Below are 23,744 nucleotides of genomic sequence, written 5' to 3' on the forward strand. Positions count from 1 at the left end.
TGGCTTCTCTGGTCTTGGAGCAGCATGTGCTACTTGTGTAAGACAGGAGTTCCCAAAAGAGCTAGAGAGGCAGGGCAGTAGTGCTGCAGATTTTAGTATCTCTAAGGATGAAGCCTCAACAGCCTCTCTGGATAAGTTGTGCCAGTGCTTAATCACTATCACAGTGAGAAACTATTCCCTGATGTTTAGAGGGAACTTAGGTATTTCAGTTTGTGCCTGTTGCCTCTTGTCCTGTCACTGGACACCACTGAGAAGACACTGGCTCCATTTTCTTTACATTATCCAGTCAGGATTTTGTACATGTTCATTAGATCCACACTCCACTCCATCAGGAGCCTCTGAGGATCCTGAGACACATAACCGAAGGCCTTAGTGAAGTACCCTCTGCTTTTCCCTCATTACCAAGCCAGTGATTTCATTGTAGAAGTGTATCAGGGTTGGTCAATCAGTTTCCCCTTGATGAACCCAGTTCAGCACTACTGATCACTTTGTCCTTCATGTGCCTAGAAATGTTTTCTTGGGTCTGTTGCTCTTTCACCTTCCCAGGGACTGAGGTGAGGCTGACCTTCCCTCAGTCCAGCTCCTGTTCAATGTAGGAGTGATATTTGCATTCCTCCAGTCATCAGGCACATTTCTCAACCACCCTAATCTCTTATAGACTGAGAGTGGCCTCCCAATAACAATAACTCGCCTTCCTTGGCACTTGTGGGTGCATCCCACCAGGGGCTATGGAGTCAGGTATGCCCCATTTGCTTGAGTCCTTCCCTGTGCTGTTCCTCTTCCTTGCTGGAGTCTTTTACCATCTTCTCTGGCCCCTGAAGGTTTATCTTGCTAGTAAAGAAAGACTGAGGCAAAAGAGACACTGTTACCTCAGCCTTTTCTGTGTCTGTGTCACTGGCTCTCCTGCCCCATTCAGCAGCAGGCTCATATTTTCCAATTTCCACATTTTTCCATTTCCTACTTGTGGTACAAGACCTTCCTGTTGTCTTGGACTGCATCAGCATCTCAGGGTCATTGCAGCTAAGGCTGCCTTCAGCCTTCCCACCTCCATGCCTCTGCCTCATTCATGCCTGAGGTCCAGCAGAGCAGCTGTCCTCCCTGGCTTCTCTGTTGCTTGGGATCAGCACTGTGCAGGGCTGTGGCAGAAAGGCTGAGCCATACTGTGCCCTGAGGGAGTGGAAATACCTGAGCAATGTAAGAGCTGGATACATACTAATGGACGCTGAAATGCTGGAGGTGAGTGAGCTTGGATAAACTCAGGTCCAGCACCTCCAAGTAGCACAGCTTCCCCACCAGCAGCTTCTTTTGAATAGCTTGTACACCCTCCAGAACTAAGGATGGGATGCTTCCAGTGTGCTATCTCTGAAGGGCTTGTTTTGAGTGTATTTTCCATTATTCCACTGCTTTTGCACCCATCTGGGAACGTTATGTGGAGTTGCAGTACATAAAGGTGGGTCTTGCAGTGCCCTAGCTTCTATCAGTGGGTCTAAATTTTGCTTGCAGTCTCCTGCAATGTGCTCATGTTGCTACTGATAATACTCAAATAACATGAGTTTTCTGTTGGCAAGAATAACCCAGCTTATCCTGTGAGACTGACCTGATCTTTGTACATCTTGCTGGGAAGAAAGGAAGAGAAATAATCCTCCTCACAAAGTCTTGTTGCCCCTGTTTTGTACAGGTGTGAAAACTCAGGAGCATTTTTTGTAAGAATAGTTTTCTGTAAAAATATTTGATACAAAGCTGGCTATTAAAAGCTGTTCTCACTAAAAATAACTTTCTATAGATACTATTGACACATTGCATCAAAGTATGGAAGAAAGAAGGAGAAATACCATGTTCTCCGTGGAAAGGCTCATCTTCCAAAAGAGTTCACCAACAGTGACATAAACTGTAACAAGTCTTGAAAGTTTTCCTTCACTGTACCAATTAAAACAACTTTGATAATTGGTGTCATCTCCTGCAGAGTTTTAGCATTGCTAAATCTTTTTGCATTAAAAAATAACCCCTCAAACTGTTCCTATTGCCTGTGTTTGTGAAGTTCTCCTTTCAGCGTTTAATGGATTTAACCTCTTTCACTGTTCATAAAGGAAAATATATGAACTTTTAGGTGATGCTTTATAGCAGGAGCTTAGAGCACGAGTATAAAATTGGTATTAAAGTGTAATAGCTATGACATCTATATTGCTTATCCAGGGAATGTCTTTTTTTCCAGCAAAACACTTTGCAATTCTTTTGAGTTGAGGAACCCTTCTCCATTTCATCACTTTTCCATTTCTACATGGCTGGATGTCTTAGGAAAAAGGCATGTTTTTCTTGTGGGGATGAGGGAGAATTTGAATTAACGAAGGTAGAAATTTTAGGGAAACTAATAGAAAAGATGTTAAATGTCAGGGATGATACCTTGATGTAAGGAACTGGATATTTCTCGGGGGTCAGAGCAAAGACAACCCAGCTAAATCAAATCCTAAAGACAGTAGAGAAGAAAATATGCTCTTGTAAATCAAAATGAGGTGCTTTGGGTGTCAAGCACCACATACCTTGCATGGCAAAGTCATCACTGGATTTTCTTGCTGCTGTGGTGCACTGTGAACAGTACAACCTTTCCAGGGATAATGGAATGATTCCATTTATTTCAGGTGTGTCTTTCAGTCACTCCCAGTCTGGAGGAAGAGAATTTTCCAAATCACAGTTTGAATGTCTTAAGAGTTTAGGTACAGGAATGCCTTTTGTAGATATTCTGTCAGTTACTTCTGCTGGTAGTGTTTTATAACTCTGTAATTGGTTAGACTTCCCATTATCTGAAGCCACTCTTCTAAATGAATATGCCATAGTATCTTTCTATAAATAAAAATGTGAATGAATAATTCCCATGGGCTGGCTGAGGCTTTTATAGTCTCTTGAATGCTTATTCAACATCATCTCTCTTCTCTCATCACCTGCTTCAACATCATCTGTCTTCTTTTTTTCCTTAGGCTTCAGAAAGTTGTTGTCGGTTTCCATTATATAAGAGCTTTTAAATAATCTTAAGATTTCTGACAGGACAATTGATAAAACCCTATCTTGATTTTAAAAGGAAACTGTCAAGTCTATTACATCCTTCAGATGGCTTCCTTTTAAAAATCAAAATACAGCACATGTGTATGTTTATGTATATATCAACTGTCCTTCCTGTCTGGAGATTATAAAATACCATAAGGCTGAAACTCTTCATTTCTTCGGCAGCAGGGACAAAAAGCTGTGTTCCACAAGCAAAACAAATGCAAATTACAATCTCTATAAGAAGAAATTTTAAGTGACTGCTGTCTTATATATGTTTTGAAGATAAAGCATTTTTAAAGCAATAATTTTCATACTGGAAGTTACATATATTGATCTAAAGAGATCAGCTTTTAATGATACAAATATTTATAGCTTCCTTTTGTCTTACACAGTTACTTATAAAAATTTAAAAGGGGATGGAAATGGGCAACTCTCCCCAAAACGTAGACATCAGTTCTGAGGGCTAAGCCTGGGTGCAATGGAAAGATCTCTGCAGTTCAACCTGGGCAGTTTTGCCCTGAAGATTCATCAATGAATCGTGTAGGAAAATGACTGTGTAGTCTTATTAAAACATATTTTATTTGCTTCTCTGGAACATAGTGTTGTATATTTTTGTGCACCTATCTAATGTTTTAGAAAAGTATTAGGAATATTATTAAAATCAGGAGATGTGAGAAAGGTATGCTGTGTCATTAGGCAGCTTCATGCTTGCAGCTCCATTTGGGAAGCTTGCACTATTTTAATTTTCTTTATTCTCATTCTTCATGGTGACATTTATGAGATTAAACAACAATGTTGACAGCCTGTAGCCTTAGGTTTCTTTAGAAATTGTATGATTCTGTGAGGGAAATTAAAGCTGTAAGGAATTGCATTAGGAAAAATCACAGAAGGACATTGTTCACTTCATTGCAGCTTCTGACAAGTTCAGAAATACTTGGAGTTACTGCAAAGGTCTCATATAATATCTGTTAAAGAGGAACAGGCATTTTGGAAAGCCTCAGATCATTAACTGGGTAAGAAAAAAAATCACAGGAGAGAACTGAGAGTGTGAACTTTCACACATCTAGACTATTAACTGCAGCTAAAATTAACCAAAGTGCTGGTTCACATTTCAATCATGAGACTTCAGTCTTGGTCTTGTATTTCTCTGTATTTCCTACAAGGAGCAAATGCACAGCTTGTGCATGTTTGCTCAAAGTGTCAAGCTGCTAAATTTCCATTGCAGGGGGTTTTTTTCCTTTTTTTAAAATGGAGATTTTTATTCTCCTAAAGGCTTTTAGAAAGTGAACTGCACAGTCTAAAAGTTCTCGGGTCCAACCAAGCAAATCTTGGCACAGAATCAATGTGCACTGTGAGAGCCTGGGTTGATCCCAAGGTGTCCCTTTAAGGTATAGCTGGGCCTTTCCCACAGTCCTGAAATGACCAGAGTTGTGGTTATGCCTATTATCTCTATGTCAGCTGTCCTAAGAGAGCTGGCTCTGCTCACAGCTGCAGCAGCAGAATGGAACACATCCAGAGTGCTGCTGACTTGTGCCTGGTCAGTGGTGCTGATCTTGTCCTTGATAATTATCACAATATTATCACAAATACCTGGGGTTTTTTCATAAGTCTTACAAAGCAGGTGTCATAGCTGAAGTTCAGTAGGACTGAATGACTTTTGCTGATTTCTCCTAGGATGAGTCTTTCTGGAAAAAATATCTGAGCTATTTTTCTTGTACAGTGTTCCTAAAAAGCTTGAATAAATTGTTTTCAGTAACATTTATATCCACAAAACATAAGATTTTTTTCACATCAAGTCTATCAAATATAAACAGCAGTTGAATTTTTTAACCTTCTTTCCTTTTTGTAAGAGATTTTTTCCAAAGCATTTCTCTATGGTTATATGTTCCTTTTTTTGGCAAATTCCTTTAGCATTTCATGGTATGAGTGAGGTGTTCACCACTTAATCTGTCACCTAAATCTATTAAGCTTTGTGTTAAGAATAATGTAAGTTTTTACAATAGTTCTAAGAAGATTTTTTAAATTGTTCACCAAAAAGCTGAACAGTGGTGCTTTGAACTTGTGCAAGATACTTTAACATAATTCTCTGGTATCTTTGTTTCCCTCCACAATATGTAAATTGCCAAAAGACATACAAACTGCAGAAGACTACTTTTCTCACAAAGTGATGGGTTATAATACTTGTGCTTGTGTTAGACTACGTGAGATGGGAAGCTTGAAAATGCTTTGAAATACAGCGTGGTTAGAGTGAGCATCTGCCTTTAGCCTCTTTTACTGTGTAACTGTGAAAATACCTACAAGTTGTTCAGGTGCAATAATACAATATCATTCAGTCCATCTGTGTCTGTGTGTGCAGTTATTGCTTGGCTTACACTGATACTATGGTTATACCTGTTAGTTAATATAGCAACTATGCAATTGAGATCAGGAAAAGAAGTGTCTTTGGAAAAGTGAAAAATAGCATAAAGCTGTCTTATACTGCTTTCAGTATTGGATTTGAAAGCTGGTTTGTATTAGTATTTTTTATCAAATTCTCTATATCAATACAATTTTTTGGTCATGGGTTTTCATATTTCAATACTATGTAGATTAACTGTGCAAGTTTACATGATGCTAAGTTCTAACAGTTCTGGTACTTCAGGGGAAGGATACACAAGCAATTAAAAATCTCTGTGTTAGTAGTATGTTACAAGACTTAGAAAAGTGCTGTTAAAATATATCCTTATTTTTCTCAATTCACTTAAGGTCTAAATAGATTTTACTTGTGCTTTTCAATAGACATGTGCTGGTATCTGTAAAATGAATTGGGGAATCTAAGTTGCCATTTTTTCTAGGGGCAAAAATTTGGAATCATAATATAGGTGATCAAGCAGGAGAGTTCCTTGTTCCCCTTGTCTCCTTAAATGTGTTAATAAATGCTAAAGTATGTGCAGGAATTGCTGTTATTATTACATTTCTCTGTTCTAACTTTTGCTGTCTATAATGATTTAGTGACTCTGTCTATAACTAAAGAGTTCTGAGTGAATAATGAGATTGATTTCTCAGTAATGCCTCAATGTATTTGAAGTAGAAGTCTTTCTGCAGTCATTGCCTTTTATCACTGCAGAGCCATTAACTAATAGCTTCCATCCTGGGACAATGGAGTGACTAGAGCCTGAGGGAAAATAATTTTCTATAATATATCTGCAAGAAGTACCAATCTACAAGAGCTAGATTTTTGTAGAAGCAGACTTCAGAAATCATTTGTTACAATCATTTTGGGAAGAGTGAGGGCTGAAAAATGATGAGAGGCATTCACATAATCAGAGAGAAAGAACAGAAAGAAGAGACGTGCTTTCTAGCAGAGAATTCTTGTTTAACTGTGAGGTTACCTGAAGAAAAAAGTACAAAGCAATGAAAAACAATACTTCAGCTTGGAGAAGAGGCCATATGTGGTAGGGACAACCGTGGCACCCTTCCAGGACCCCAAACTTAGGTTTAAGCAGTGATCAAGACTAGTGAAAAGAAAACAGGTCAGCATGTTTGTCTTTTCATCTAGCTCTGTTTTTCTTGTGCTTGTGCAGTAGCGATGAGTTTGTCTCAGGATCAAGAATGAGTGTTGAAATAATCAGTATATCACAGTTAAGAGATCTGTAAAATCCACATTGCTGAGATCAAAGTTGAAAGAAAGTGTGTGGATTAACTACCTGGGAGTGAGAATAGTCCTGAGCAAGTGCTGGGAGCCTACAGCAGAGTTAGGTGCTTGTGGTGAAGAAGGAAGAGAGCTTGTGTTGATAAGATTCCAGTCTAACCCTAACCAGGGGTACTAGGAGCTGTCTGACCCTGTATGAGAAGCCTCCAGACAAGGAGAACTCTTGTTAATATAATGCTACCCCTTCTAAGTTGTGAGAGTGAAGTTTTCAGAACAATGCACAGATGTTCATCAACTGTCAGATAACCTGATGCTGGTTCCTCTAGCCCAGCTGGGAGAGATGCTATTGTGTGAAACATTTCATTTAGGTATTCCTAGATCCAAAAAATGTCAAAAGCACAATTTATGCTTGAATAAGTGAAGGCTGCAAGAAACCAGGATGATGGGGAAGGGATTTGGAAGTTGATCTGCTTAATGCCCTGCCACCTTGAAGAATGAGCAGTCCCAGTTTGGTTCATGTGATTGCTAGGGCAAGAGGGTGAGAACTAGAACCCTGAGTGAATTTAAATACCTGAGCTCCTAGTGTTCCCTCACAAAGGGAGGAGTAGGAAAACCATTTCATTCTCTCTTCAACTTCAGAGCACTTGTAACACACAGAGGGGACAGTTCCTTTCTCTTATGAAATCTGAGTTCCAGTAAGAAACTGGAGCATCAGATTGTCGGATGTATTTCTGTTCCTGCACAGGCGTAATTAACTACACCAGGTTCCAGTATCCTGCTTCCACTCACATAACCCCAGCACCACTAGCCTATTCCAGCAGTCTGTAGATATTAATGTTGTTCTGCATCTGTGGCTAATGGTGTGGGAAAAGAAAGATGTAAAGCAGAAGTTCAGGGCAAGGCAAGCCCATAATGTACTGCTTTGGTTTGTCTGTTGGTGAAAGAGCTGCACTGGGAACAGAAGAATAGCAGGGGGTTGCCCCTCAGGTAATTTAGGCAGCATTTTTTCCTTTAGTCAGGCCAAGTTCTTCACTGCAATTTATGAGCTGTTAAACAATTTATGTTTTTCCTTAGTAAGATATGTGGATATCTAAATATCTCTTGAGAATAAGGAAACTAAGAAGTACATTAAGATGTGTCAGTGAAGGTTTTTAATCCTTCATTATATTGAGACCTAGGACATTAGCGGGAAACTGTAAGGCAACATTGTTCCAATCAAGAAAAATAGCTCTAGTTTCCCTAATGAATTCTAAAAGTACTTTAAATTCCACATAATAACTAATGTGCGTTAATCTTGATCCCTGCAAGTCTTTAATGGCTGCTAAAGAGCAGTGTGTTTCTTCAATTAAAATGCCAGCTTGAAGCATGTGCTAAAAATGTTGTTAGAAGAGAAGCAGTACTGCTTCTTAATGGAAGGGGAGGAAATCTAGGAATCAAAATGGGTAGATATTCCCATTTCCAAGTAGTTTATTAATCACTTCTAATAGGTACTTACATTGGGAAGAACCAAGTCATATATTTTAGAAACCTTGGATTTGCTTCAGAAGACTCTTGTATCTGTATCAAACCAGTTGTGGAGATCTGTCCCTGTGTTGTTTTCAGCCATGCATGTGAAAAGCAGAATAAGGATGTTTTGATTCCCCACACCACTGTAGATGGCAAAGCAGGAAACATGTCCTTTACTGTGTGACCCAAGCATATTGCCACTGCATTGCACAGAAGTGGTCCCCGTTTGCTGAGGGGAAAGTCTCCTGTTCAGAGCCTCCTTCTGCTGTTCTCAGATAACCACTGTGGCTTGAGTGTGCCTTTAGCTATCCCAGTGAATATTTACTGGAGAACACAATTGAATACATGACAGTATATGTTTTGCCAGTTGCAGTGAAATAACCCATCAGACAAACCACATCACGTTAAGTATTCTTGCAAATTATGTTCCTGCTAGGTAGAGAACCTGTAAAGCTTGCAGATTAACACAAAAAATGGTGAAATGATATGTCTCAGCTGATGTTGCTGTTTGCTTCAGACCACTGAATGGTAATACCAGAAAGTTTTTAGTGTCCCGGGTGTTAGAAAGGGTGGATAAACAGCATCTGAGCAGTGGGGCCAGAACTGCCTGCAAGATCCTGGTGTGTGGCCGGGCTTCTCCTCTCTGCCAGGGCTGTGCACAGGCCCTGCCCCTCACCCCTGAGGGTCACCTGTGCAGGCTGAGGAGGACAAAGGGATATCTGAGTAAGGTCAGCTGTGAAATGTGTTCCAGCAGTCTGGGAAAGGGCCTGTCGAGTGCTTTTATTCCTAAAGTCAAACAGAGAATTGTCTCATCCTCTGCCTGGCATTTCAGACCTTGCTCCTGCCCCTGCATCCATGTGGCTCTCTCATTCTCAAGCATTAGAAGAACAACTTGTTGCAGTCTCAGTTTTTGTTACATGTTTGAAGTGCTGTGTCTGTCTAGTCATTTGGCACCTGGAGAAACAGCTTTTCACATTTCCCTCTTGTGCACATCCATATATCCAGGTAAATTGATAATTGCACTTTATCAGAGCCTGTGGCTAGTACCATTACATGGATAAGACCAGGCTGTCCTGGTTTAACTCCAGATATTAAGAACCACACAGCCACTTCCCCCTGCCCTGTGTGGCAGAGAACCAGGAAAAAGTAAACCTATGGCTTGAAATAAGAACAGTTTAATAATATTTGAAACAAAATAAAATATGTAATAGCTTCATAATAATTGTAATGAGGAGGTAGGTTTAATTTCCCTAAGGGAAGCAAGTGATGTGTGATACAAATGCTCACCACCTTGCTGCTACTCCCTCAGCAGCAATCAGGCCCTCCTGTCCAATGACTCCCAGTTTATGTGCTGGGCATGGCATTGTATGGTCTGGAATACCCTTTGCCCATTTTGGGTCAGCTGTCCTGGCCATGCTCCCTCCCAGGTCCTTGTGCAGCTCCTCACTGACAGAGCACAGGAACCTGAAAAGTCCCTGGTTCAGGGTAAGCACTGCTGAGCAATGACTGAGCCATCAGTGTGTTATCAACATTGGTCTCACACTGAACTCAAAACATCACACTGTCCTGGCTAGTGGAGAGAAAATTAACTCTCCATGACACAGGCTCAGCAGCTGCCTTTTACTCTGGACTGATTAAAGATAATGAGTTGCTTCTCTTTCAGATGCCTTCTTCATTAGTGGTATGGGAGAGACTGCAACTGAATAATACCTTGAATCTAGGTTTTGGACAGCACCATCATAAAAAATTGCAACTTTGCACCAGAAAGAACAGATCAAGTATAAACTGCCTTTGCTAGTTCAAATTTATTCCAGAAATATCAACAGAAAAAACTGTAGAGCAGACTGTAGAGAGGCCCAAGACTGTGAGCCAGGAGCGCTGCGATCTGCTGCACTGGGTCGTTTGTCACATCGTAGCTGGTGTGAAAACAACAGGTACGGGGAATTCTCAGCCGTGTGACTCCGTTTGGCACATAGGCTGGGGGCTGGCAATGCCTTTTGATCCATATTGAATTGGTGATGCTCACTGACCCAGTATTATAGAGATCCAAATTTAATGAATGCAGACCCACTTTTTTAGGGAGTTTGTTGGAATTACACAATAAAAAAAGATGGCTGGCATTTTGTTTCAAATGTATTGCATGTATTTTTATGCTGTATATATCATTTATGCTAACCTTATAAAACTCATGTAAAAGTCACATGGTTCTGGCAGATACTTTCACAACCTCAATTCAGATTTTTCTTATTTGTAAACCAAGCCTTGACACTACTTTGCCCTGTTTCTAGTGGAAGCCTAGCAAATGTCCAACAAATTTCTGAAAATTTTTTTTTACTGAGAAGTGACTTCGTGCCTTGATGTCATTTCATTTTCTAACTTACTAGCTTTTCTAAAACATCCTGTAGCAAAAGGGACTGTCTGAAGTCAAGTGGTGACCTTTCAATGCTGATAAATTATTTTCTAGGTTCTCTGTAGCTTTGTGTTATAATGCAGTCTTCTTAAAACAGTCTTCCAAAACCTGTTTTAATGCATGAAACAATATTTATTGTGTACAGTTTCAACAAATAAATAATGAAAAATATAAGTTGTCAGGGCTAGGAATTTAGGGAAGGAAGAAGTGAGGATTGCCAAGATAACATGTCTTGCCATTGGGATAAAGAAATAAGTAGTAGAGAAATGCAGTATTGCAGGAAGATGCTGTATGATACAGAGAAAACAATCGTGCAGCCCGTTGCTAGATGGAGCAATCTCAGTGCCAGGTACTATGGTGTAAGCCACAGCCTCACAGCAGCTTCAATGCCCCAAGTGTTGTGCAGTAAATACTCCGTGGAAGCTGACTACAGGAGGTGGTGCACTACTGGCTTACCAGACTGTGAGGCAGGCAGCAGAGTCAATCAACTGGGGATTATCCAGTTAAATCACATGGCAGCGTGAGGAGGATGAAGGGCTGACCGGTTTTGGCAGGAGTGACCTAGTGAATTTCATGAAAGAATATACCTGCGTGAAAAGGGGAGTGTGTATTTTAGCCCGTAGAACACAACATTTTAAAGGAATTTGAAGTCTCTTTTTCATGCCTCAGTGGCAATGACAGTACTACCAGTATCCATATAGAGTCAGTGATGTGTTTTGTCTTATTTTCAATATTTTATGATGAAGCAGAGATGTTGTTAGTTAATATTCTTGTGTGCAAAGCAGAGAATGAACATCCTAGAAGGATGTTTGGTTTAATTATTTGCAATTTAATCTCCATTATTTATTGAAAACAAGGGCAAAGTAAGAGACGAGTTAGTAAAAATCAGAGTTGAAGGCTTTGACTGAAGATGAAAAATCATCTTTCTTTATAACTTGGTGTAGTTCATAACCTATAGATTAATATAATCTATGGATATCTTTTTTTAAAAGCCACCATATACCAAATCCTACTACCAACCTCCTTGATTAGCACAGTCAGTGTGTTGTCAACTAAATTCCACCTTAACAATTTAAGAAGCCAAATAATGCATTTTGAAGAGTATTCGCAGTGTTTGTAAGTGATGCTGGCAAATCCAATCAGGATTTCAAGTGTTATTTTGCGGTGTTGGGGGTCTTCAAACTGGAGTTGGTTCTCCCTTATATTGGCACAGGGGTACCTCTACATACACATTGTGCTTCTGTGAGAAAAATGAAGGCAGTCTTACTTTTCTCAGATAAATCAGATGATGTTTCTTTTCCAACTTCTTGTTTTGATGTATGGTTTTGAGATTTCTAAATTGCCTATGCATCCTAGTTTGGTTTTTTTGCCCACTTTTCATCTTAATTTTTTATTGCAAACAACCATTCTTTAAAACAATGACCCATTTCAATCTCTAAGGAGGATCACTATCTGAGATTATTGCCATCCTATACAGAAATTAGTTTGAGGAATTAGTCCATTTTCAAAAGACGCTTTTCAAACCAAATCCCAGTAGAGTTGGTATACAATGCCCACCCAGGTGCTGGGAAGAAAGGCTTGAAACTATTTTTGCTCACTTCTGAGCCTTGGTATTACAGCCTCCCAGAGTTACCCAGAATCTCTACAGAGCTACACAACTGCTGTCTAACTTTTATTGTCAGAATAGGTAATATATGTAAACTAGAAGAAGCTGGAAAGAGAAGTGATGCAAACAACAAAGGCCTGGTTTAGCTTTCAAATAGGATTAAGAAGTCATATGCTAGAGTGCATCTGTGCATTTTCCATTATGAAAGTGTCAGGTAAGAGTCTGGCATTCCACATAGTGACAAGTATATTTCATTTTCTGCTGTCTTCTATATGTCAATGACAAAATTATTTGTTGTCTGATATAAAACAACCGCTGTCACCTTTGCCTTTTGAAGAAATAATTATATTGCATGTTATATATCTTATAAGTACATGGATTATTTTTAAACAACTTGAAGCTAATAACAAGTAATATTTTAGGGACGGTTTCTATTTCTGTGACTTAATTACAGAAGCGAAATTGTAGGTTCAACTTTGCAGTTTTCCATTATCCAATTTAATTGTTATCTGTATCTAAATTAGTACAGTGCAGAGAAAATCACACGGCATTTAATTTTAAAGTTTTATTGCTACACTGTTTGGTTTTGGAATATCCCAAAGTTTAACTATTAAGAAATCACCATTTTCTTCAAGAAAACATTAATATTGTTAAGAAACCACCGTTGAACTGATTCTCTTGTTATTAAACTTTCCCCTTGATCTGAACATTAAGAAGACACAAGCTCATCAATGGGGCAATTTTAGCAAAATTTATCAACTATCCTTGTTAAATCCAGAAATTATTACTATATTGTGCTATATTAAATTTTCAGTGACTTCCTGACTTAAAATACTCTAAATTTAGTGTTTAGTTCAGAGAACTACCTATAAAGCTGTTGTGGGATGTTTTCAGCTTCCAGAATAGTTTCTCACCATTGGATTTGTGCACAGATGCGCTAAATTTTAAGGCAGAAAGGCACTGAGGCTGTACAGAATTTAATTAGCTCTCACTTTACTGTTGTGTTAGTTAAAATGCTCTTCAGAGATGTCAGTTGGAATTGCTGGGTGCCTGCAAGAGGTTTTTGTGAACAGCGTTGAAAGCACACTGTTCCTCCAACTGCAGGGGCTCTCTCTGCACCCCGAGGCTGTGCAAGGAACATTCTCAGTGCATAATTTTTCTGCATATTAGATTTCTGGATCACCCTGTAATCCTGCAGACAGCATTGGATGAGTTCTTGAGGAAATATATGTTGTCTGGCATTTGTTCCTGCGGTGCTAAATAGTATCCTGTTTGTCCCAGCAGGAGCAGAAAGTGAAAACACACACTGCAGCTTGCCAGCAGTGCTGGGGTGGTGCTGTTTGTGCTCTCACGGCTGTGTGTGTGCCTGGCACTGTGCTCTGCCAGTGCCAGGGAGGAGCACCGGGACAGAAAATCCAGTGTCCCTGCACAGATGTTCCAGGGAAATTGCCAGAGGGGAAACACCTGAGTTACAGGCAGGCTGTGGACAATTGCTCACTCTGAATGGGCATAGAATCAGCGTGGTTTGGCTTGGAAGGGACCTTAAAGATGTTGCCATGTATTCCATGTTAAAAAAAACATAACCGCAGACTTGGAACATCTCTCTGAAAATTTAACCATCTTGTCTGTCTGTCCCATGTAACATATTAATGCTCACAACATTGATTTTCAGTTTGTGTGTTCTCAGAGCTCAAGGCATTGAAGCTTGTTAGCCAGGTACTGGGCTGGCAACTTCAGAATGGGTTGAAGAAGAGTTTTACTGGATAACCAGCCCTACTTCTTCATAACTGAAGAATATTGCCAGAGAACTAGTTTGTCTGAATACAGTGTTCCCACAGTCGAATTCCTGTAAAAGGAAGTCAAATTCTAGTTGCATTACCAAATGCCACATCGCCTTCTTTCCATTGTGGAAGGAGTTTACAGGAAGCTGTGGTCTAGGTGTGTATGGAATGCAGGACAAACCTTCCACACGGAGCTTTGGAGGCATGCTGGGGCGGTGTAGGTTGTGGTGCAAGGCTGTGATGATGTTAGAAGGCAGCACACAGTTCCAAAATGCCCTTTCCAAACTACTTATGGCTGCTGTGTGAGTGTTCTCATTAGAGAGAAACTTGGCTGTATTTGGTAGCAAATTGAAGTCCTCATTTATAACGTCAATGCTGTAAGCTGATTGCTTGTAAAAGACTAAACACATTTAGTCTGCAGACTCTGCTTTGTTATTGTAGTGATTTTAGGAGATACTGAAAAAAAGTCAAGTCAACTTGCAAAAAATAAAGGGTTTGCTCATTATCAGAATAGTGATGGGGATTTGTCGGTATTTGGAGTTTAAAGGATATGTGAACATGTATTTAAGTATTTTCTGTAGTTTTCATTTACAAGTCTAAAATAAGGTTTGGAATTTAAGATTTAAGTGTGCTTTGTTTAAAGCAAGGGTTACGTTGCCCTTTGACTTCCTTTGCTAATTAGATGTTTCTATTTTAACGTAGCACTGTATTTCTTAAAGGGATGCAAAAAAAACAGAGACAATCTGCTTTTCATGTAAGAAAAGAAGAATGTTTTTCAACATTATTTTCAGCCAATTATAAATTAAGACCTTAAGATAATAGAAGCAAGAAATACTGGGCTTCTTTCACTTTGTTTCCTATGGCTCTCTTAGTGAACTAAATTTAAAGTGAATTCATGAGAATGGAGTTTTCGTTCGACTAGGACATGGTAATCAGATTTTAGTGCTCATTTTAATGGGTCAAGAGCTAAATAAATTTTCATTTTCAGTAAATTTTTCTGTGATTTTTTTATAGGTATATACTTTGTGCTATTGCAACTCTGTAAACCTGTCTCTTCATTTGGAAAATCACTATTTCTTATTAACATTCTTTGGATGAAATTTTCCTAAAAACTACTTTTAATTGTATGTAATTACAAATAGTTTTTTCTTTTTATTTTTAATGTCATTGTGAATTACACTTAGTTTATTTAAATCTCTTGACAATTCATATAAATACATGAGATTTTATGAAATGTAGTTCTCTTTTGAAAGGATTTTTCCAGCACGTGAACTGGTGGGCCTCCTTGTACTGGATATTACAAAAGAAAAATACTTAAAGCAAAGGAAAAGGTAATCTGGATTGTAGAGGTTTTTTCACAGAGTTGTAAGATATTTAAAGTTCTGCATTCATTGTTTTGGCAGTTGTTCATATGTGAGGTTAAAGATACTCAGTTGTGATAAACATGTTTGGCTTTTAAAAACAGTCAAGCAAAATTCGTTATAAAAATGCAAATCAGGCTAATGGAAGCCTGCAACACTGCTGAATCATTTTCTCTAAATAGTAAGAAGGAATTCTGTATGAGCTTAACTTTTCCACTCAAAAGTGCTACATACTATGGCTCTGAAACGGGAAATGACAAAGAATAGGCATAAAACAGTGAGGAAAATATACATTTTAAATTGTTTGTTATGTTAATAGGTAGACCACCACGGGGATATACTGCTTTTTCTCTGATGATAGAAATTATGAACAGAGTGTTATCTCTCTTTTCTGAATTTGCAAAGAAGAAGAGCAGCTCTGTCTTCCTGACGTCCTTTCTCTATACTTCTCTGAGGGTTACCTTTTTATTTCATATCATAATACTCATTTAAATGTTTTTTTGACTACCTGTGAAGCTGCAGTTTACAGTACACAAATACTGAAAGATTTTTATAATAAAAAAATGCTAACATTCAGAAGATTTTTTTTCTATAGAAAACTAATACTTAGCTATGTTTTCTTTTTGTGGTTTTCTTTTATGTTTTTTTCCTCCCCGTAAATGACTAATGTTTCATATTGAGATTGAACAGAGCTGTCATTCTAGCCTTCCTGAAATAACAAGAACTGACAAAACAGATAATGGTCAGGCTTTTGGATTTCCAAAGATATTGTTTAATACAACTGAGTGAGGGATGAAATATGGGAGAGGCATCCATTGAGGTTTCTGAAAAGTCTTTTTATGGGCTGGAGCTCCATTCTTTAATTAATTAGTCACACTGAGTATTTCAGATCTCTGTATTTAGTTGGTTGTCCTCACCAAAATCTAGTTGCTGTGAAGTACATTGAAATTTTAAAAGTTATTTTCTTGCATAAAGTAATAATTTTGCTAGTCTTTGCTGTTATTATTTAGAAAATTAACTGTTCTGCACTTTCAAGAAATAATGAACTGGCAGTGAGGTATTATTTCAATGAGCTGTTATTTTTTGTATTTCTTCACAGACCCTTTTGTTTCTTTTCTGTGAGATCTGTGCTATTGATTTATGTCCCAGTAAATTACAGTATTTAGACTCTAAAAGCCTGCTTGTCCTGACACATCCTTCAATACAGTATCTGCAGTTGTGTGTACGTTTCAGATGTGTAAATGACAGCTGTCAGATTGCTAAGTTCATTTTTTCAGTGGGCAAATACTATCAGATTCCATAGATCGTCTTACAAACAGATGAATGCAAATGTTTTCAGCTGTGAGCGTTGTGGTAGAGATTCCCTTCATGACTTTATTTCTCAGTTAGCACTGCTTGTGTACTTCTTATCCTCTGCTTGTTAAAGGTGCTCGACTCATTTCTTCTTTTGCTGAGTAAGACTCTTTCAGGTTTCTTTAATTCCCAATTAGCTTTTCTTTGCTAATAGTATCATTAATGCCTGAAATAGCACTGTAGTTCTGAAGGCTGAAATCATCACTAAGCAAGTGTTGCTATGGCTCCACATATTTGTATAGCTTTTAATGAAAGTGTGCTGAGATTTCTTCCAATTGGGCATTTTAAGCATGGGAGCTTCCTTGTCCAAACTGCATGCTAATAGAGGCTGTGTGGAAATGATCACTGTTATGCCTGAGAAACTGCTTTTTATTATTAATTAGGCTACATTTAGTACCCTGAAACTGCTTCAGCACACCACATTTGAGTTTCAGTAGCAAAGTATTCAGGTAGCACTTTTACTTCATCCCATTTTTCCTTGTTAGGGATTTAGAGCCCAGAGTGTATCCAAGGGTTTCAGCCTTGCCTCCCAGGAATATTAATTCTACCACCCTATGCTCAACAGCAAAACCCACCTGACATCAGTGGGAGGAGGTGCTCTGTAAAGCAGCCAGCAGTATCTCTTTGTCCACAGCTGCAGCAGAAAGAGAAGGTAGAACATAGTACTGCTCACTTCCCATTTTGATTTGGACTTCCCTTTTGGCTTCCCACCACACCTTGTCCATCTATCTCCCTGAAAAGTGAAAGAGCGAGTCAGGTGTCAGTCAACCAGCTCACACACCAAGCAGTTTGGGCTAATGAGCTTTCCTCTTTCTTGGAAAACAGCAATCCACGTGTCTGTGTAAATAAAAATTGCTTTGTATTTCAGCATTGCTTACAAGCTCACAAGTTTGACTCTTAATCTTTGCCTTCATTTCTTCTGGATATGTATCATTCATGTCAGTATTTATCAAATGTCTTTCTTTCTTGCTATATGCTATTTCTCTGTGCTCTCAGAACTAACAGGATTATTATTAAATTACTGTTTTAGCTAAAATAGATCATTTTATGAGTTTTTCATGACTGCAAGTGAGTGCATTCTCTTCTTAATGAAGCCCTACCAAGCAAAGAAAGTTTTTTGAGAGATGCCTGCCCCTCTGCATGTATTTTTCTGCTTGAAATTTGAACAAATTATCCTGAAGGATTTTGAAGGTGCTTCTGCATCTCATTGTGAATTCTGTGCAACGCAAAAATCTCAACTTTATTTTTGTCTTAGAAGTACACGTCTAATATATAATTCCCTTTGGCAAGGAAAAGAGATTTTATGTTTCCACAAATCCGAATTCTTTTGCTTATGGCTATGTCTCAGTTGAAGCATTAGATTTTCCTTGGAGATCTTTCAGAACCAGGAACATGATTCTTTCAGCAGGGTATGGTGCACATCAGTTTCCTGTTTAAACTGGTTCATTCTCCAGAGATGCAAAGAAATGTGTTGTTCAGCCTGGCAGGACTAATCCAAAGAGACACAAAAGGGAAGGATGGGACCCCAAAGTTTGGAAGCATGAAAGTGTACATGCTGGTGCAGTGAGATGCGGTTCATCAGTTGTGGTTTTATTTTTGTAAGAAAAGAAGAAACTTGAATATTTCAAAATCATAGAACAACATTTGTATTTTGGTAATATCTCTTTCACACAATGGCTTTATTCTTTCTTTTGGGATGCAAGAGGAATGTAAATCTACTCATTATTTTCAAACAGTCTCATACTTTCTTCAGAAGAATGGAAGAAACAAATTAACACTACTTTGTTCTTTGCACCTACTGCTGACAGCACATAACAGCAATTAAAAAACAAATTGTGTGAACTGGCTACTGTTAGTTCATGAAAAAGCAAGGGCCATACTTTTTGTGTAGGCTGAAAAAAGATGAGTCCTTTAGCCTCACTTTTTCTCATGTTGAATATGAGTCTCTCAGTAAGCACTGAGACACCTCCATTCATGGGTCTTGTCTCTGTCTGTCCTTCCAGGGGGCACAAGCGCAAACTGGATGAAGATGATGCTGCCAGTGAATCCAGTAAAGAATCCAGCAATGAAGATGAGGAAGGAAGCAACTCTGAAGCAGATGAAATGGCAGCAGCACTTGAAGCTGAACTGAACGACTTCATGTAGAAGACTTCATGCAGAAGACAGAATTTGTAATTATATTTACTTCTCATAAACAGATCGGACTTCAGATGAGTCCCTCACGTCAGTACTCAATGTTTTTCCAAAATGTGTGTGTATATTTTGCAAAGCATCTCAAGAGGTGATACGTTATTTTACAAAATCAGAAATAGATGTTTTTAAGTTGTTTTACTAAATGAAATATACTTTTTTAAGCAAAAAAAAAAAAAGTATTAAATGGGACATGGTGTGCTATGCCAAAGACATGTTAGGAGCTCTGCAGAACCTTCATGTATAGGACAGTGGTACAAAGACTTGTGATTAAACATACATCAAGTTTCTAAAAATATTGCAGGCTATGGTTTATGGGTTACAATCTTCAAGAAAAGGAGGAGATAAAGGAGATGGAATTGTCCGGGTAGTATAGCAGGAACCTGACGAACTGGTCATCCTTTTCCACAAATAAAGCTATCAAATATAAAAGGATTTTTGAAATAAAAAAGAACTATTTATATTTGTATAGAAACAGACAACGTGATATGCAAGCTTTGTGAACTCTGCGCTTGACCTACCTGTCGTTTGCTTGTAAGAGAATACATAGTGGTCAACATTCAACATTTTGAGGTTACTTTGTTGAATAGTTGAGTTCTTTAGAGACATCATTTAGATTTTTAACTTTTCTTCTTTGTAACCAGAAATTTAGCACAGCAGTCTGTGTGGTCCTGTACTGCCACAAGATGCATATTCACCCATTCATGTTGTCTTGGAAAGAACAAGTGCTACTTCAGTCTAGATAGAATTTAATTTCTTTGACAAGAGATCTGATGTAAAGTTTTTGTATATTCTATTTCATATTTGACCCACAAAACAGATTTGCTTTCATTTAATAAAGGTTCATTTTGTATGCTTTGTTTCTCTTTCCTGTTAATTTCCTTCCATCAAACATAAGGCCCTTTTCTGTATTATCTTTTCCTTTATTCTGCATGAAAATAATGAAAAATGTTGAAAGCGGGAGCAAATTTGTAGATTCAAGCAGGTAGCTGAAGGACAGAAGAGAAACAGTGGCTCAGAAGATTCATGGGCTCTAACATCTGACTTTTCTCAGGTGTCTTTGACTGGCCTATGAAATTACCATAAGAGTTGTCTCTCTGGTATTGAATTTCTGTGGCTAGGACCATGGTTTATTCTCAATTGTTAGCAACTGGAGATTGAGTCCTTTTAACAATATGTTTGCAAAAGAAGACTTGGTAGTTTGTATGTCATGGTTAAAAGGAGTACTGGTGCAGGAATACTTCATTTTTCCACTTAGCAATAAAACAGAACATTTCAGTAGAATCTCAGGTGCTTTACATATAGCACTCTAATTTTAAAGCTTCATAATGACCATAAAAGGAGGACTGAGAAAATACAAGAGCCTTTTCAGATTCATACTGGTTTTCCACTTAAAAATGCAAAGTCAGCATCCACAAAATAGTGGGTTTTGTGGGAAACTGCTCAGTTTCCTGGACATGTACACAGGTACCACACAGCTGAATGCTACAGTGCCCTGCTTGCATGAAAACAAGCAGGATGTCTCCAAGTGACTTTTGATCACATAACAGAAGAAAAAGACTAGTGCTTATAAAATGGGACATCAGAATATTTTCTTTTTTTTCAGCAACCTGAATACAGCATCCCCAGCTACCAGAGGATGACTCCTTAATTAAATACTAAAATGCCAGGGGTTGTGGGGCGTGTTTTGTGTTTTCTTAAAACCCCACTTGAAATAATGTGAAATAACATCAGCTTTCTGGGTCACTGTGATGCTGCAAATGACTTGACAGCACAAATTTCAGCAGAGACTTGTTCTGGCTGATGGTGTTTGCCAGTCACGCAACTCTGGGGCAGCATTTACGCTCTGAATGTAAACACAGGCAGTGAGCAAAGCCAGGCTTTGCTGGGTGCTGCATCCCAGGCACCGCAGCAGCCTCACAGTATTCCTGGGGGGATTCCCTACGGACAGGCTGTCTGGTGAGGAAGGCTGTATCTGTCTCCCAGTGTTACTTTATGGATGATGGTTTAACTGGTGAGAGGGGGTGGTCTTGGTAGGAGTCCTAAAAACAGCACTCCAGTATCTCTTTAACAATCCCTGCCCTCCAGTCCTTGTAGTAGGGGGACCTAGCACAGGGAGGGTTCAGCAATTCCTTGCTCACTGCCAGAGCAGGGCAGAGGGCACCAAGCCTGCTTTCTGCTGAAAAGTAGCCTCTGCTCAGCCTCAGTGGCTGTGCTGAGGGCACTGGTCACCAGTCTCTGCACAGGTGGGAGAGACAAGTGGAAACTGAAGATTTAAATGATGGTAAGTTAAATGCCCATTCTAACCTGGCAGCGAGAAGTCTGGATGTATGAAGCTGTCACTCACTCCCACTAGCTTACACTTTTTTGAAGGTGCAGGAGCATCCTAGGAAAAGCAACAAATGTGCTTTGTGAAAGGAGTTTAACTCTTCATTAAGTGACCTAGATATTTTGACTGGGTGTTTTATCCTGCCTTTTTGCCCTACTTCTGTACATTTGGTAGTCAGCAAGGACACTCTGACAGCTGAAGAGGAGGCCGGATTTCCGGTGAGGTTGTTGAACTCACTGGGCAGAACTGGTTTCTGAAAGGGTACTAGGTGTGGAAATGAGCACAGAATGGGCACCTTGCTTCGTCAAGCTTTCTAAGCATGTACTATCACTGCTGGCTAGGAAAGATGGCTCCTAAGGGTTCCTGGTTATTTAAGAACTGGGAAGAACCATCATTTTGATTTAAAGACCAATAGTTTTACTTTCTCCTTGACTTGCCCTCACCAGTTCTTAAGAGAATGAGAAGACATCACAGCTCTGATGAGGATCATACAGTAGTTTGGTTTGGAAGGGACCTTTAAAGGTCATGTACTCTATTCTCCCTACAATAAGCAGGGACATCTTTAACTAGACCAGGTTGCTCAGACCTTGGTCCAACCTGGCCTCAAATGTTTCCAGGGATGGAGATGTAGTGGGACCTGTGGTCAAGGCAAAAAGCATCACATAGTGGCCAAGCTTTTCTTGTGCCTGTGCTGGGGACCGGGGAAGAAGAGGGAGCCATTGCTTAGCACTGAGATGTGGAAAGCTCCAAGTGAGCAGATACTTTCCCTGTTGGGTTTTGTGCATGTGTGAAGTAGGCCTTGAGTTTTCTCAGAGTTGGATAGTAACATCCTCTGTGAGGGGTGGGAAGTTTCAATTTTCTTTCTTGGCACTACTACTTGTGGAATAGGTGACTGTCTTACAAGTGTGAAAATACACATACACAAACCCGGAGCTGTACCTAAAGGTTTCTCAGCTCTGCCTAATTTTACTACAGTGAACATTGCAGTAGGTGACAAGTTGAAGAATAAATACATAGTGGTCTTGTTAAGGAGGAGGATCTCATCATGTAGCTGAAAATTCAGCATGAGAAGACTCCCAATTCTCACTCTCTGCAGGCAAGCTTTTATACATTTGTTTTTCTTATCCAATCCCACCTTCTGTTGTCATTTCAGAAGTGTTTACAGCCCAGCACCTGGCCCAGCCCCCTCCACCTTCCCTCTCCCAGGAACAGGAGGCAGCAGCACCCAATCCCCCAGGCAGCATCACCTACAGCAGGCATGCATACCTGTACTGAGAGGCTGCAGCTGCATATCCTGTGCTCCTGCTGACCTGGCTTTGAGAGAGAGACAGGGAGATGGCCTGTAGTAACAGCAGTAACAAATAGTACAGAGAAGTGAAAATACTGCCTTTTTGTAGGCTGGGTGTGAGTGCTTCTGTGTGGGAAAAGGAACATCTTTCTTCTAGCAATTTATTCCTCGGTGTCATACAGTTCATAACCATAAATGAAAAAACCTTTGCTTCTGGTCTGGCCTCCCATGAAGATCAACTCAACCATTCCCAGCAGCTGTTAAGTCATTGTCCCCAAGAATCAGGCCAGCTGCTTTCCTGGATCTCCTCAGGGCCCACATGAATCCTGTTATCTTTCTTCTCCAAGGAAAGAGTAAGTCTATTGTCACCAATGTATGCATGACAGAATGGCTGAGGTGGGAGTGGACCTGGAGGTCATCTGGTCTGATCTCCCCTGCTCAAGCAGAGAGGGGTTATCTGTTCATGTCCATGTCCATGTCAGTGTCTGGATGTCTATAAGGATGGAAAGTCTACAGCCTTTGTTCAGTCACCTCACAGTAAAAAGATTACTTTTTGCGGGGGGTGTGGGAAGTGGAAAGGAAAAAAGTAGGCGCAAGGAGCATGATTGCTGGCTAAAACAGAGGAGGCATAGAACTCACCCCTGAGTTTCTCAAGGAGCTGAAACTTTGGGATGCATGATTGTCAGAAGCTTGTTTTCTTCCAAGCCCAGAGCCAGACACTATACTGGAGGATCCCCTACCACGTGTTAATGAGAGTGTGACTTCTAATAAATATGTGATGGGTTTTTGAGCCACTTGAGAGTTTATTTGGGAGCAGGATTTGAGAAGGATGTCAGTCACCTGGAATGCAGGATTGCTAGAACTGTGGAGAAGCAGACATGAACTATAAGCCAAGCCCTCTTTTGCACAAATGTCAAGTACTTCAAACGTTTCTATTCTGGTACAGTAATTTATCCCTTTCACTCCTCTCATTCTTTGTGACTTTCTCTTTTTGCTGGAGAGCAGCAGAAATGCCCCGTGACCTGATCCCAGGGAAGGGGGGGGTTGGCATAGACCCCAACCCCAGAGCACTCAGATCATTTACTTGGTGAGATGGGGGCTGATTTTGACTCAGCTCCTGTTGTGTGCACTGAGCAGAGGGCAGGTTTGATGTATTTGAAGTACTTGGCATTGCTGACTTCCAGGGGCCCTTTTAAACCTCCTGGAGTTCTCATGCCCACAGAGCCTGTGCTGCCACCCCATGAGTCAGA

The 23,744-nt window shown here is 39.6% G+C and overlaps 1 protein-coding gene across 1 annotated transcript in view; it reads left to right on the forward strand.

Moving 5' to 3' along the window:
* Nucleotides 1–19,197, forward strand: part of CTDP1 (CTD phosphatase subunit 1) — a 96,356-nt gene extending 77,159 nt beyond the window's left edge. The window contains exon 13 of the mRNA XM_054284824.1: nucleotides 18,691–19,197. Coding sequence (XP_054140799.1) covers nucleotides 18,691–18,832 — 142 coding nt within the window. The 3' untranslated portion in view covers nucleotides 18,833–19,197. The remainder of the gene's footprint in view (nucleotides 1–18,690) is intronic.
* Nucleotides 19,198–23,744: the final 4,547 nt, after the last annotated feature.

The sequence above is a fragment of the Melozone crissalis genome, unplaced genomic scaffold (assembly GCF_028551555.1).
Source record: "Melozone crissalis strain CALT ecotype California unplaced genomic scaffold, PUWL_Pcris_2 ptg000042l_1, whole genome shotgun sequence".
Lineage (NCBI taxonomy): Eukaryota > Metazoa > Chordata > Aves > Passeriformes > Passerellidae > Melozone > Melozone crissalis.